The sequence below is a fragment of the Oxyura jamaicensis genome, chromosome 22, assembly GCF_011077185.1.
Source record: "Oxyura jamaicensis isolate SHBP4307 breed ruddy duck chromosome 22, BPBGC_Ojam_1.0, whole genome shotgun sequence".
Classification (NCBI taxonomy): domain Eukaryota; kingdom Metazoa; phylum Chordata; class Aves; order Anseriformes; family Anatidae; genus Oxyura; species Oxyura jamaicensis.
The window spans coordinates 752263-768630 of record NC_048914.1 but is presented as its reverse complement, the minus strand read 5'-3'; the positions used below and the strand labels follow the sequence as shown (position 1 = coordinate 768630).

Below are 16368 nucleotides of genomic sequence, written 5' to 3'. Positions count from 1 at the left end.
GTTATTTATTATTTTTTTTTTGTTATATGCCAGCTTGAGTCACTGGAACATCTTGACGACAGCATGCAAGTAGGGACTTGATTTTGTGGTGAGGTTGTGCCCATGTGAAACTAGAAGTCTGCATAAGGAGAAACAGATGTGGGACAGTCGAGCCTTTAGGTTGAGCTGTGTCCTTCTCTGCAGCCAGAGAACACTATTACTGCAATAGTCTGAGGTAACCTTTAATGAGTATGTTCCCCAAGCATGCCAGTTTTATTTTGTTTGTTTCTCCATGGCTCTGTAAAAATAAAATGGTAAGGACAGGACTACAGGTCAGGGTTTTCTTGATATGCAACATGTGCGTTACTGGCATAAATTTAAATGCTGAAATCTTTTTGGCTGTCATCTCCTCTGTTTACTCAAAATTCCCAGTTTAAACCAAAATGTCACCTCAATTTGGGCATGTGTCATTGATCTGAGTACAGGATCTTCAATAAGATCAGATCACAACTTCACATCCAGTTATATCCACAGATGATTGTTTTGGGTCTGGGATCCGTAGCCCATTTCCAATTCTCTATCTTGTTTAATGTTGTCCAAAAAAAAAAAAAAAAAAAAAAAAGTGATTTGCCTTGATCACGTTAACAATATTCTATGTGGCTCCCACAGGTGGAATTCAGGAGTTTTTAACAACCCAGCATGGAACATCTATATCAATAATAGGAATGCCTTTACTCGATTACACAAAGTAAAAATGAACCCCCTGGTATTTTCATGGCTGCCTAAGAGGAGAAAGGAGAAAGTGGTCTAGGAAAGGTAGTTTGTTACTCACCAGCAGTGATATTTTTGCTTTTTCCTCTGGAATATGGAGTTAGGGGAAGAGAAAACTGAACTGGGCAGACCCTGGGTCTATAAGGTAAAGAAGGAAGAGTGAACAACCCTTCTTGAAAATGCTGTCTACCACCACCTAGTGGAAAATACCACTACAGGTTTCTTGACCTACGTATATTTATGGTTGGTCTTGTGGACAGTCGTGACTTAATTGCTGTGTGTTTCCCCCATAGTGCTATATGTAGAGTTAGCATAAAATTATTTCTCTCGATGAAGTATTTTAAAAATTGAACAACATACTTCCTGATCTGCCATCAGAGCTAAATCCTTAGTTTTGTCCTCTGCAAAACAGAGGCAGTAAGACCCAGGCAGAGTTTTATGAGGTTTAATTAGTGCAGAGTGCTCTTAGGTCTTTTGGTCCAAGGATCTAAGACTACTTTGGTCCAAGTACTCACATTACTGAGGCTTCAGTCAGTGATCCAAGAGGAAGATATACTGCTGTGCTTACTATATAGAAAGATAAATAGCATGGGTTGCAAAGTTGCAGTTGCCAGAATTCACGTAATAAATCAACAGGGGGAGAGAAGAAAAAGTCTGCATAGTTGCAAAATTGTTGGATCCCTACTGTTCACATCGAGATGGTTTTGCCTCTGGTAACTTTTGGAGAGAGACCTTCCTTCACCTTTGTAAATGCAAAATATTTTGTAAATGGAAACCAGATTCTGGCTGCCAGTGGGGTACAAACAACCAAGAAATCCTCCTGTGCTTCTGGCAATAGGGCTGATGAGACCATCTTGGCCAAATAATATTCATTGAAACGTCACTGAACGTGGGGAAGTGCAAGTAATAGGGAACACGCAGTGACACTGACTCAACTGGACAGCTTCAGGTGAGAAGCTAATTTTCCTGATGCTTTTATGTCTGGTACGTCGGGGGCTGCACCAAATAGTTAACGTTTAACTTGCTGACTCTGGTGTAAGGCCTGTATTTAGCAGAGGATGGAGGAGATAGGTTTAGCCACGTCGCAGAGTTCATTCCCAGTCCTCTTTTCACAAGCAACTAGCCAAGGGAGAGTCTTTATATATTGGGAAGAATGGGAGCAGGAGGAAGCCAGGAAAGCAGCATGCACTTATCCTCCTTGTTCTCGTTTCTGCCAAGTTTTAGCTGCCAATACTTCTGAATTGCTGGAGCCTTATCTCCTGACCCTGAGATGTTGTGGCAACAAAAGAAGGACTGCAAGGAGCCTGTGGCTGACAGCTCCTGACGTTTTTGCTTTGCTGGTGCACATTCACACTGGCGTTCTGCTTGCAGCTACCCATCAGATGAAGTCTATGTTATTTGAAGAGATAGTGCCCAGGCAGGAGACAAGCTGAGTTTTGCCATCTTAAATCAAGTTCATGAGTGACTTGCTCAAACCTGCAGCAGTAAATGGCAACTTCTATTGACAAATGTGTATGGGCAGGATCAGGCCAAAAAGTCACTTATTTCCACTTTGTTTCCAAAAGGGTATGGACATGGTGCTCTGTGAAAATCATTTGCAAGTCTGTTGGAGGAGTTCTGCAGCACAGAACAAAACAGGTTTCATTTGAGGCACTGTAACAGGTTGCCCAGAGAAGTTGTCAATCCCCCATCCCAGGAGGTGTTTGAGGCCAGGTTAGATGAGGCCCTGGGCAACCTGATCTAGTGGGCAGCATCCCTGCCTATGGCAGAGGGTTGGAACTAGGTATTTTTGAGGTCCCTTCCAACCTGAGCCATTCTATGATTCTGTGATTCATTAAGCCACCTCCACTAGGGGGTTCAAATGAAGGTCTTTTACTTTGCAAAGAACAGAAAGCAGCACTTGTGTGGTTGCTTACCTGTATCTCAGCAGAGAAGTGACAGCAGAGAGAGAACCCCTGTTTGAACTTTTTCATTACTTGAACCCACTTGCAAACAATTTTGAAAGAACATCCACAGCGTGTTCAGAGGAAGGATGGTCTTGGATGTTGTAATTGCTTTTATCCTCTATATGCACATGACTCAGTTCATCACATGAATATACGGTTACAAAAACACAGCAATGTCAGGAATGGTAGAAAAATGATTGTTGCAAAATCTATCGAGTAGCAAAAGACAAAATAAATGAGTGTGGTGCTGAGTCAAAGAGGAAATGGAGAACCACAACAAGCCCTCTAAAAGCTTCTGAAATTGAACTGTCCGAATCACGCTGGGTAGATACTTTATGGAAATCGTCACTCACTTGGCTAGAAGAAGAACTCCCTGAGGCAGAAGGGAGAACTGGGCCCAAACCAAAGCACAATGGGCAAACCAAGAGCTGGAAATTGTCTGTGGCAATACTTTTCAGTTCCTTCTTTCCCTGACAGCTGAACTAACACTTGTCACAGGAGTGCAAACGAGGCAATTATAGCAAACCTGGATGCCACAGGGCTGGACAAGCTCACTATTTATAGTTCCCTGCTGACAGAGCTTTCCCACTGTGCCACTGCACACAGGTTAAGGTAGAGTCCATGCCTTGAAAGGCTTACAGTCAGTCCTTTTACAAAAATAGCAAAAAGAAAGACAAGCAACCCCTTTTATGATGAGAACCAACACTCAGAGAGATGAAAAGATGTAAAGGAAATCCACAGCAGAGCCTGGAACAATCAACTCCATCTTCTCCCCAGCAAATTGCCCTTCCTTTAGTTAACTCCTTCCTGCCTGAAGTCCTACCTCTCCATTACTCATAAGTAGTGCCAGACTGATACAGTGTCATTGAAGGGAGATTTTCCAAGTTCTGGGCTGTCTCCCCACTGTTAAATTATTTTCCCCACAGCAGATGTGGGAGAAGGGATGTGCACCCAGCCTATACTCCCTCCTATTTCAGTGCTTCCCATCCTAATGAAGGAAGGATGGGGAGCATCGGACCAGGACAGCATCCTGGTGTGCTGACCCTGCTGAAGGGATGTTAAATTCCTTAGAGAGGAGCAGGCTGTCAGCTTCAAGCATACAGTGTCTCAGACTGCTGTGGACCTGAGTCAAAGACAGACAATCTCCTTTGTTTCACGTGGAGGGTTAAAACACAGGCAGGTTTTAAGCTGAACTCTGCAGTATCTTCTCACCAACTTGAAATGTGGTTGCACAACAAAGAGAAACTTTTACAAATACTTTTTTATTAGTATTATTTGTAGTTGGAGACCATCCACTGGCCCACTTTTAGACATACGTTTGAACTGGCCACATTACAATCCTGCCGCTGTTCTTGTGCAAAAAAAATATACTTGACCTGCAGAATCAAATACAGAGACAATAAGGTACTTGTCTAGAAAAGAACCACCCAAAACAGTGCTGAAGAAGTCATGCTGCTACATGCGCTGTTAGTATTGAGAGACAAGAAAAATGAATATTGAAGGATCTCTGGTAGACTTCTTCTAATGGTGTTAATGAAAATTAACTGGTAGAAAATGATACGGTGATGCTAATTAGTATTTATATGTTTAAGAACCTGAAAACTTTCACTTTTACACTGAATACATGTGTGTAAGAGTAAGAAATAATCCTTGCTGAGGTGGGACTGCAATATAAGGAGTGAGTTGAGCAGGCTAGAAATCTCTTGTCCAAATCTCTTACACAGTCTGTTGTCAAATTGACCCCTCTCTAATTGATGTTAGTTGGCATCAGCAAAGAATTTGGCCCAGCATTTCATGTCAGCTTTCTGCAAGATTTTCTAAACCCTGACTTCCTTTGCAGAATATAAGCTTTTGCAGAATATAAGCTTCTAAGCTTTTAGCTTAGAAGCTGATGCTATTGTGTGTGTGAAAACTCCCCTGGTAGCTGGTTTTTCATTGATTGGTTTGACTAGTTACATTAAACATGATGCAACGTGGTATGACAAATGCAACCAAACATTGGGATGCAGTGCAATGGAAATGCTGCGTCCTTTTTGATGGGTCAGCAGGAGAGAGAGAGGAGCTATTTGTCTTTGGTAACAGCACATGGAAAAGCACAGAGGTGAAAGCTGACCATGTCGTCATGGCAGGGGGCGTGATATATTTGTGCACACATCTCATGTTCCTTAAACTTCTATCATCCTCCGTTAGTCAGACTTTGTAATACCCTACACAGAGTAGACAATTATTACTATATGTATCTTCTGTCTTTCCCTCCTTCAAGAAGCATGTTAAACTGGGGGAAGAAGTCCTGACTGCGGATGTGTTAACCTCCCACTATCGCATCAGCAAGACTTGTGCATACCATGCATTTCACACTGACAAGCAAAGAAAGGCTGAAACCTTGCATGAGAGGTTAACAGCATGATTTGCAGCAACAGCTTAAATAAATGGTTGCAGACATGAACAACTAGCAAGCAGTTAATCTTTTAAACACTTAAGAGCAGCTACTACTGCAGTCCAAGTAAATATTGCAAAATAAAATTAATTAGTGGTGACTGGTGGATTTTATTCTTTGTTTTGCAAGCCCAGACTAAAATGGTGATTCCTCCACAGAACTTACGCTTTCAGTGCCAAACCCGCTATTTTGCAGAAACGGAGCCTTCTCAAAGACAATTCATTGCAATTTTGTTCCTTACTTTAATTGTAGCAGGACTGGAAATGTTATAGATGAGTCTTGTAGGACCATGTCGCCTTCAGAAAGACAAGCTCCAAGAGATGGAGGACAGCATCATGGCTTAATATCCAACACAATACAATGTAAAGGAAGGAAATGTTTACTTCCTGATTCTTGTCACGAGCAAGCTCTGTCCATGGCCACAAAAAAGACCTCCTAATAATTGCCTTACTTCCAATTAAAAGAACTTTCCTAACACCTTCCTAGACACAGGTGAAAGCAGGAAGGCAAAAAGCATCAGTAGAACGTGTACCCAACCAGCACAAAAGTAAGTTTGCCTGAGCCTGGAGAAGAAAAACAGTCCATCTACAGCAGCAAAAGGCCAATGAAATTATTTGAAAACAATAATTTCTAATCCACAATTAAACTTTTTTTCCAAAGACTTTTTTTTCTTCTACCTTGACCCTTGGCTCTATCTCAGAACAAAACTCTCTTGGGAGGGAGGAATCTGTCATGGCCCACTGAACTGTCTGGACTATTTTTAGTTAAATCCAGCATTCCTAAAAATCTCAAGCTGCTTGTGTATTAAGGAAGGAAGAAGGAAAACCCTGACACATGCTGACATTTCACTCGGTGAGCACGGAACATGTCGTGCCAGCTGCTTTGCAGCATGTAGGCATCACTGGGGCTGAATGCAGAGCTCTAGGAAAAAGAACAATTTTTGCCCACAGTTTTCACCAAGTAGAGAAGGGTGAAAATGAGGGAAGGATTGCTGTCTTCTCTGAGCTGGAGGAGGCAAACCAAAGGGCTCTTTTAGCAGCTGGAAGGCTGGAGAGATCTGAGGGCTGGACAGTTTGCACTTACCTGCTAAACTGACAAGCTGCAGCTCCTGAGCACAGCAATGAGAAAATTGCCCAGTGGAAAGGCAGAAGTCACGGAGACTCAGAGGTGCTTTGCAGGTGGAGATCCTGCTGGAAGGAGCAGGACAAAGCAAAGGTAAGGAGAAAGATTAAGGAGCTAACGAGCTGTTTAGGGAAAGAGAAGATGCAAGGAGTGGTTTTATGAATGGGCTGATGCTTTGGACTTTTAAGGACTAGGCATGAGGGGGAGGAATGTGGAGAAACTCATTTAAACCTCAGCATAAGTGGAGTATAGCACAAATCTGATTAGAAAGGACAGAACTGTTGTGCCGAGTCATTTCTTCCTGCCCTGCAGGTTTTTATGTTGTTTTTTATGCTAAGCAAAATCCATATTGCTATAAAAGTAGCATCATAGCATGGAGCCTCTCCATGGCAAATGTTGCTGAATTTGGCTAACTGCAGTTGACAGAAAGAAAACAGACTGCAACTGTAGGGTCTAATCTAAGTGTTCCTGCGTGATGGGTACCAGAGGAGCACTAGAGGTGCTGTTGTATATTGCACTGTTTATTCAAACAAAACATTCATTTTATGGCTGTATTTATAGTGCATTGATTATATGCGGCATGCTCCAAGTGAGTCATCACATTCTCTCTCCCTCATTCTCTGCAGATGTTTCACACAATTTCTACTAAAATATTTTCAGGACTATGATCAGTTAGAAACCTGCCGGCCATCCCAGCCTCCTTACAACCACCCCTCTCCACAGACAGTCCTCAGCCCTCAAGGGATGATCATCCAGATGGATGACATCCAGCCAGGTGTCCAGCATCAATTTATAAAAAGAGGACATAAAATCACTGCTGAGAGAAGAGAAACAAGGTGTTGGAAACCCAAGATCCTGCTTGCTACACCACCACAGGATTAGGGGTGGGCCTTGCTCTTCTCCCTGTCCCATGAACTTCCATCAGAACAAACACATGGAGAACTTCAGAGAGAACGACCAACAACGATGCCAAGAAATATATATAGTGCAAGGAAAATTGCTGCTGACAGTACTTACATCCCCCTTTCCCAGGATCTTCCCTGTAGAAAGCTCTCTCAGGTTAGCTGCCACTGAATGTTGGTGGGTAAAGGTTTGCCAGTCATTTAGGTGCTATGGTCCTTGTAGGGAAACATGGGACATGAGGAATTAGCAGTCACCTCCTCACAACAGTGAGACATATGATGCCTCGTTACTAGGCTCTTCGTATGGGCAGATACAAAATCACTGCACCTGTAAGGGCATTGTTGGCTCCACCAACCTTAAAACAAAGATGAACTGGGAGAACAGCATAGTGTGATAAGCCCTTCACAGATGTGGTTTCACTTGGACTCGAGGCTCACATGCAATATCTCCAGGCTGGTGAACTGCCACACCACTGCCTTTATCACACCAAGCAACCTACAGAAACACCATTTCTCCCTCTTCTCTCAAGCATTTATCAGAACCATTTGCTCAAAGCTTTGGTTAATTCTGGCTTTTCCTATTGCTCCTTTCTACTGCTGAGCATATTTCTATGCCTCCTATTTTTGCCTTGTGATACAAAGAGTCCCTTTCAAGCAGGGCCCCCGCACAGAATGTTTCACCAAGGGAATCAGCCACAACCTTGGAGGTGCAGTGTTGGATCTGATGCTATAAACTATCGCTGTCTCCCACTTTAGCCAGTGCATGAGATGGCAGAGACTGTTATGATGCTTTTAGCAGCATCCTGAGGTATGAAGCTTCTCCTGGAAGCCCACTGAAGTTCCTCAGCCCGTGTGTGGGCAGCAGGTTGACTCCTTAGTTCTATGCTTGAATGTCACTGCTTGGTACAAGTCTGTTGCCTTACTTTCCTTTTCACTGGGAAATGGCAGTGGGAGGTGTTAGAAAGTCAACATTAATTATATATGGTGGTTTTGATCCAGGAGCTCTTGGTGGCCATCTCTCTCAGAGGTTGATATTTGTACCACCAACAGTGAGAAGGAGCCTACTGGAGAGGAGGGGAATGGGTCGTGTTCTGCCTTGGAAAGCATATGTCATTAACAATGAGCCACTGCAAAAGAGGATTAGAGAAAGTAATTTTGGATCTAGCATGAGTGTTCAGGACTCATAGTTAATATCTGCAGCTACCCAGACTGTCTTCACTGCTACCTTGTTTGTTCCCCTCAATTCATTCACCTAGACATTTCAAACAGCTTGTCTAGTTAAGGGAAGTTTCCTCTGATGTGATTATGCTTGGGAACTTGTATTAGCTGTGCTACCTCCAGACACTTAAGTGAAAATCATGAGATTGACCTAAAGGGAGTCTTTTTTCTTATAAATAATACATTTGGCAGAATTTCTTTGGGACTGCTGATGGCTCAGGCCTTCAGGGGACTCTAGAATCAAACTATCATAAATACACCACACTACAGCAACAGAGAAACATCACTGAGGATATAAATTCAGGCACTCATAAACTAGAGAAAAGCCTTAAATCTGGCTGCCTGTTCTTGCTACAGAGCTTCCGTGAATAATAATATCCCATCAAACAATATAAATACCAACTATTTTTTCTGAGGCAGCTGCCTCACCGAGTGCCCAGAATGGATGATGCTCAATAAAGGAAACAGCTATTTCAGTATTACCCCCATTCATCAGTGTTCAGCCTCTGCCTTATTTGTCGTTCAAGCCCTGCTCTAGAACCAGAAACTTCTTCACAGGCATTTTCCTATTACCCTCATCAGTCAGCTCTCCCCAAACCCACAACAGACAATTTTACAGAAGGGGAAGTGAGGAGCACAGCCATTAGCTGTGGTATTTGGCAGAGGCATTGAGCACACAGGGTGGAGGGAAGGATGCAGCTCCACGCTCGGGGAGCTGAGGCAAGCCAGCTGTGCAAATCATCCATGCAGGTCCATGGCATGGCTGGAGTAAAAGGAAAAACTGTAAAAGATCCTGTTGTAATGTATCAGCACTCAGGGACTAGAACAAGGAATGGGCGATGGCTACATTTAGAAGGAAAACTGCGATGCCTTTATGTAATACTTTAACAAAAGTAAGAGCTGACAGCCCTTATTATCCTCAGACATACCCAAAGGAGCACCACTGCCACAGAGGTATGGACCATGCTTATGACAGAAACAAATGCTACAGTAGAATTTTCCAAATTTTCCAAAATGTAAATTAGTTTATTTTCTAAGAAAAAAATGAACACCAGGTATTAGCTACACTACAGCTAGACAACAGAAGATTGGACATAAAATAAACTTGTACCCTTGAAAGCCACGCTTAGAATACACCATGCAAACTCAAAGAATTAAGTAGCCTGGATCTACATTTGAGTAGTCAATACACTTTTTTTTTTTTTTTTTTTTTTTTTTTCCCCAGAAATGTCCATTTTGACTTTCCAAGTTAGATGCAAAACATCCCTGTAGAGAGGAAATTTTCCCAGTGTCCATTCCTCATACAGACAGCCCTGTGAGCACCAGGGTGGGCACTGATCTTATTTATACACTGTGTTGTCTCAGGATGTTGTTTTTACTTCAAAAAATAAATTGCCAACCCTCCAGAAATGTCAGTATGTTCTTCACCTGTCCCCTACATTTACTTATCCCCCTCAGTTGCCCCAGGCTTCTCAACTTTCTGCATCCTATCAGCCCTTGAAGGCACCTTCTTCCCCTACTCCTCTTTTTCCATCTCCACCCCCCATCCCCTTTCCCCAAACCAAACAAACCCACATTCTTATCCCCTAATAGAGGCTGATTCATGGTTTTGCGTCAGCAGCAACTTTCCTGGCCAGACTCAGCTTTAATTGAGGGATTCCAGCTGCTGCCAAGCAGTGTGTGACATCTGGGAAGCTGGGCTGCCATCGGCCCAGGGGCTGGCTGCGTCAGGAACATGAGATGGGTGATGGCCAGGGCCAGCATGACGCAGCAGAGCAAGAGAGAACACACGTAGTTGTTGCCTTCAGAGATGGAAAGGCAAAAAGGAGATACCGAATTCAATCAGTTAGTCCTCAGGGTGCACCACTGGGGCACACACAAGCCAATTAATCAAGTCAAACAAGGGAATAGATGTAGGTTAAAAAAAGAAGACCTTGGCTCAGGCTTTGAGTTTAATCTAGAACATTGGAGGAGGAATAGAAAAATGAGGAAGGAAAAAAGACAAAGTGTTTTTTCACTTTCAGAGCAAGACATTTGTCCAAGAAAGTTTTCTGACCATCTTCAAGGACCTGCTGTGTATTTATCCCTCTTCTTTTCAAATTTTCAGTCCACATGAGCCATGACTGGCACAATTCTGGAGTATCAGTACCAGATTGCAAGTCATATGTAGACACTACTCCCTGTTACATAAAAGGACGAGATATTTGGACACTGACACCAAGCTATTAGAAGTTTGGGTTCTTTGCATTCAAATACTGCACGAGAGGTTCAAAAAGTGAATCCTGGCCTTCTGAAGCAGCACATATTCTTGTCACACCTAGGCCACTCCACACTGCTGCTTTAGAGAGGGTAATTCCAGGTTCCCAGCTCTGCACCAAAGCAAGCCAAGGGTCCTGCAGAGCAGTTGGAGCTGTTTCAAAGCTGCTGGCTCATCAAAGTCTATTGCTGACTGTAGCAACTACATCAGAAACTAGAAGCGGTAAACAACAGCAGACTCAACTGAAGTATTAACCTCTTTGCCCAGGACCATTTTTAGCATACACTGAGATCTGTGAATGTGAAAAAGATGAGCTTGTAATTTGTACACAGAATATAGTGAAGTTTATTCATGTAAAATACATATACTTGAGGCTTGCGTTTCTATATCTTGTCACATACTTGTTCTTCAGGACACTTGGTTCAGTCCCGCTTAAGGAGACAGTGAGTTTTTACTTTTGCATCAAGTACAGAGCTACCAACTGGTTTTCCCTGAATAAGCTATTACTGAAGCTAGCAAAACAATACAAACAATTTATTCAGTACAAACTATACAGATATTCTTTTCAATGGTTTAGGGAGTTACTCACGATGTATCTAAACAAGGATAAAATGATCCCAAATATACATACAGATAGCTGGAATTCAGGTGTCTCCAATACCCACACCAGTCAAACCCAAGATTTTTGTATTTAGACACTTGAATGCTGGCCCATATTCCAGTTCTTCTCCCTGTCTCTATTCAGTTTAAAATAAGCAAAATCCCACAACAGTCCGTCCTTTTAAAGGATGACAGTCTGATTTTGCCAAGAGTAGCAGTGGCATGGGAAACAGCTTGCTTCTGAAGAATGTTTGGTGAGTGCATAGGATTGGTCAGTGTAGCAAGGAGTTGTGCAACAAATGCAGTTTGTGTAAGTTATTTCATGCAAGTGCATTTTTCCCCTCTTGTACGCATATGATTTCCATTACTCAAGACAAGCACAAGACAAGTAAACTGGAAGCCCTTCTGATGGGCAGAGAGCAAAAGACGGTTACGTATGGTGTTTGTCTCCAACTCTAAAACCAAGCATAGCAAAGATCTCTCAATAAAATAAAATAAACTTTATGAAGCAGTTAGAAAAACAAATATCTTTACTGCTGAAACTGTCCGGCTCAACTATTTTTGGAAAATTGCTAGAATTGCCTTGCCTGAGAATAACTTCTTACAAGCAACCAGCATTATGTAACCAAGAGGAAAAATATGATAAACCACATGTTCTTCCCACCTAATGTTGCAATACTTTTGGTCAATTTCATGTTTAACCCCTTTGTCCCCCCCAGCTGAAAAGCTTGCAGCACTTCAGCACCGAATTTTGAAAACCAGAAGTTGCATCACGTGACTGATATACTTCATTTACAGTCTTACCAGCTCCCTCCAATATCCAGGGTAACTAGCAGCTCTTAACACTAACCTAATTATAACATTGTCAGGAACATCATTCAGTCATCAAAATCTGGGATATCATCATAGGAATAGCCCCGGTAGCCTTTGGAAGCGTAATATGCAATGCGCAGGTGATAGAAGCCTGGGAGAAATACAAGGATTCCGATGATGAGCACGGGAATAGCACGGTCCGTTCCCTGCGTCAGACAGAAAAGCTGTGTAAGTGCAGTAAGAGATCCTTATCAAAGTCTTTTCTTTTTCTCAGGTCCTGCCTCACCAAGCAAACTACTGCAATTATTCATCCCTAAGGCCTGGCTAGCTGACAAAAATAAAATCCCCCTCAAATCTCTCAGCTTTCTTTAGGCTAAGCTCTAATTCCTCTTCCTGGTCTGGCATCTGCTTGATGCTATGGGAAACCTCAACTGAACTTTTCCTTTAGGGTGGAGAGGTGGCTTCTCCTGACAATCATCACATGACAAAATTGCCAACCACAGGCTGAGTCCTGCATGTTGGCTAAGAGCAAGCTCTCCTATCTGGGCCTGGACTGCTTCCGATATGGCCAAAACGCTGTTGTTTCCACAATGATAAGCAGCAGCTGCCAACTGTAAAGCAGTTCCATGCTGCACAAGGTAAAAGGAGAAGTGTGTCATAGAGAAGCACAGTGTCAACTGCAAGCATCAGATCTGCTTTCAATGGATCATAAAGGCAGAGAGGGGAGAAAAACAGTTCTGTGTTATATATAGCAATCAGGTATCCCTTAGAGAAAGTGAGGGATCTTTACTAGAAGTGTGATGATCCCAGGATTTTTTCACCAACACAGCAAGCTGACCACTGCAATGATTTGGCATTAAAATGGAACTGTACCACTGGGAAGGACAGAAATTCATCCCTTCCTGGCAGATCTCCCCTCCAGCTATGGACCCACTCCCAGGTTGCTAACTAGAGATAAAGGGCTCTACCGCCAGAGGAGCAGGCCTGTCAGCAAAGACCAGTGTGGCAGGAAGGGGGATTACTTTCTTGTTTATGGGTCTTTTCCTCTGAATTTCTGCACTGAACATGATAGTTCTGGCAGGCTTTGGGAGGGGCAAACAATACAGAACTTGTAACAGAAGTGTAATCAGACCACTTACACCTTTGCTAATGTATCCTGCCAAGAGGAGGGCTCCTATGATAATGAGAAAGGTCCCAATCATGAAGAGCACGACAGCAAGTGCAATTGCCTTGTAGGGAATTTTAGGTGGGCTCTTCTTGAACTGGATGGAAAAGGGAAAATAAAGTTAAACAGCTTACCCCAGCATAGTTCCCTTCTAACCACAGCATAGGTGACAGCAAACGAAACATTGCAGCAGCCCTGACACATGGCTCTATAACAGCCTCTCTGCAACGAACCCTGCCCATGAAGACCCTGTTGCCCAAGCTAGCATTTATACCCATTGCTCTGATTTTCATCTCCCTCCAAAGAAATGAATCTGACCCTACTAAACAAGAAATGTTGTTTCCAGTTGTGCTCTGTGAGCTTTCTACAGGAGAAAGACTGAAGTGGTGGCTTGTGGATAGGTTTGTACCTTTCTGGTGGACATGGACAAAAAACAGTCTCACATGCGTATGCAAAGCTATAGCAGCTCCCACTAGTAGCTTACAGTCAGAGCAGCAGTACAGTTCTTCCCTACTTTTTACCTGCAGGTCAATATATCCATCATCAGTACTGGAAAGCTTGGAATACTTGACTTTACTACTGGGAATGCCAGCAGACAGATTCATTCTTGATGACATCATTACAATGATGCTTGGGAATCAGCTAGAACCTGGAAAACAAAAATAGAAAAAAATAAAATCAGAGCAAACTGGATGACAGAGTCAGATGTGGATTATGTTTCCTAAGACAAGCAAAGGAGAGTTAAGTCTGTACTAACAAAAAAAATCTTGTTCACTTTTATGAATTAAATCTTTTAAAATAAAATTTTGTATTTAAGCCTAAAATAAAAGGCTGCAGACAAGTTTGGATTTGTCAATATTTGAAAACACAATCAAATTATGTAGAACGTGTTTAAAACCCAATAGAAGTTCCAGAATAATACACCCGGTACCAGCCAGGTCTCATTTGCAAGGAGATCACATGTCCAGCAGTAAGATGTCTGACATCCATCTATTTCTAAACAGGGCCACTATTAAATACTCCCAAACCAAAACTAAACAAAGCAGCTTTTCAACCAGCCAGATATTTTGCAATAAATCCATTTTGAAAAAAAAAAAAAAAAAAAAAAAAACACTGGAAAATAGAATGAAATGGAGTTGTTATCCCTAACACGGTTTGAGTCATGACTCAGTAGGAGCATGACAAGGGGATGGGGTGGTTAGCAGATCAAGCAACCAAAAAAACAGTAGGGAGCTAAAAAGCATAGGTCACTTGTCTATTTAGCTGCAAGGGAGGAAGTATTCAGGGTTGAACTTTATTTAGTTACACAGAGCCATACCCTGCAATTTCACTACGCAGTGAAGCCTAGCCCTGTGGTTTTGCTGCCAGCAGTGACAGTCCTGTGTGATCAGAAGAGGGAGATGGGCAGAGCCAGCTTTCTTCTGTGCCTTGGAGCCTGTCTTCTCACAAACTGAAGCCTGGATCTGGCCTGCCAACACATCCCTGATGCACTGCAGAGCCATTTAACAGAGGCTGACAACTCCCAGCTTCTGGTTTCCCCTGTACAGGACCTATGTATTAGGCACCTGCTCACCCACAGCCTTGAACCTGCACTGAATTCCCAAAGAGGCAGAATATACATTTCCTGCACTGCCTTCAACAACTTTTTTTTTTTTTTTTTAAATTTCTAGAAAAGCTTGAATTAAAAACAAACAAACAAACAAACAACAACAAAAAAACTTATATCCCAACTGCTCCTACAGGAAGGGATAAAGATGCACTTTCTGTAATGGTATTTGATAGATAAGGTAATAGCAACTCCTCAAAATATTTAGTCTCAGTTTGAACTGAAATTCTTTGTCTCCCTCACACTAATAACAATTTATCCTTTTTCATCACTGCTCACTACATGTTGGCACATTCCCTTGCCATCAGGTTTGTTTCTCTTTCAATAGATTTGACTTCTGTAAAATATCCAACACTTTCCGATCTTAAATCACTCTCAGCTATACCTTTAACTTGAACTTTGCTTTTTCTATAGGAAAAACACATTTTTATCCCTATGGGTGGTAGGGGTATCACCCACCTACTGGGTGGTAACACACACTCTCAGCTTCTTTACACATCTTATTTTTAATTTTTTTTTTTTTTTTTTTTTTTTGTCGTTGTTCCCCAGAGTTCATTCTGCTAAAATGTCCTCAAAGCCTCCCACATACCCATGTGGTCAAAGTGCAGAAAGGGAAGAAGACAAGAAATCAGCACATCCAAAACCTGTCAGATTTCCTGACTCTATTCCCTTTTGCCCCCAGGTTCTGTGGGGCTGTTTACTGCCTGTCACATTATTTACCAGGCTATTCCTAGTGGCTTCCCAGCAATAATTTCCAGTTCACACTTGCGTAAATCATTCCAGCCCTTTGCATTTCCTTTCTAACCAACCAGAGGCTATGAAGCACAAAGCACTGCCTCGGACCTCATGTTTAAGGGCCACTTTCAAGCCCACTGAACTTTGCTCTCCTTGCGCTCAAGAACAGCAAAGGATCAGAAACAAGTTCACTGCTGGGCTCTTTAAGAGGCAAACAAGTGGTGAGGAGTGCTTGCCATCCAAGCCCTCTAACAATGCTGTGCTACAGTCGTGCTTCATACGCAGCAGGAACCAGCACTGCCTGGGACACGACTTCCAGGGTAAGCAAAGGCTCAAAGGGGAGCATGCAACTAAAAGCAGTTGTGGCACTTCAGGCCCAAATCCTGTTTATCCTTTTCATAGCAGTGATACAAATTTCTACGCTCTACACCCAGGAGTAAGGAAGGAAGAGGGATGTCATTTCCTGCCTCATTTGGAAGCTCAGACCTCAATACTGGTGTGATAATCCCATCTGATCCCCTCCCGCGGAGGCAAAATGGTTTCTCTGCTGCGGAGCAGGAAGTTCACAACATGTCTGACAACGCCCCGAGAACCGCACGCTGTGCCGCGAGCAGCGTTAGAGCTTTGGAAGGTTAACACAAGCCAAGAGTTACCGACAACTCACGCTGCTGGTCAAACCCATCGCTCCCGCTGCCGCCTCTCCTCCGTGCTGCAGCCGCAGGCCAACCCAGGAAGTTTATTCTGTGCCTGTCGTTTCCTTCCAGGTTATGGCAGCGGCCGCTCGCTGGCTCAGCTCCACTGAGTTATTTTGAGCCTT

At 42.9% G+C, this 16368-nt stretch overlaps 1 protein-coding gene across 9 annotated transcripts; it reads right to left on the bottom strand.

The window, feature by feature from the left end:
* On the bottom strand, positions 1-16368 carry TMEM230 (transmembrane protein 230). Of its 9 annotated transcripts, none has more exons than XR_004755826.1 (6): positions 16216-16368; positions 13732-13859; positions 13185-13307; positions 12083-12251; positions 6217-6323; positions 1182-2332 (listed from the first exon to the last, which is right to left on the bottom strand). XR_004755826.1 is itself a non-coding variant. In XM_035345279.1 (5 exons), exons 2-4 carry the CDS (start codon positions 13828-13830, stop codon positions 12111-12113), a joined length of 363 nt encoding a protein of 120 aa, XP_035201170.1. In that variant the 5' UTR covers positions 13831-13859; positions 16216-16368; the 3' UTR covers positions 1-277; positions 12083-12110. The 9 variants fall into 9 exon arrangements, 7 of the variants coding, with proteins under 7 accessions (XP_035201170.1, XP_035201169.1, XP_035201171.1 ...); XR_004755827.1 differs by having other exon boundaries at positions 1182-2226; XM_035345279.1 differs by lacking the exons at positions 1182-2332; positions 6217-6323 and adding an exon at positions 1-277.

What these genes read in the sequence shown, in the direction of transcription:
- TMEM230 (XM_035345279.1), bottom strand. Translation starts at nt 13,830, where the DNA reads ATGATGTCATCAAGAATGAATCTGTCTGCTGGCATTCCCAGTAGTAAA. An exon ending in ATGGATATATTGACCTGCAG is followed by an intron (nt 13,308 to 13,731) that starts GTAAAAAGTAGG and finishes TTTTCCATCCAG; the next exon opens with TTCAAGAAGAGCCCACCTAA. An exon ending in CAGGATACATTAGCAAAGGT is followed by an intron (nt 12,252 to 13,184) that starts GTAAGTGGTCTG and finishes TGTCTGACGCAG; the next exon opens with GGAACGGACCGTGCTATTCC.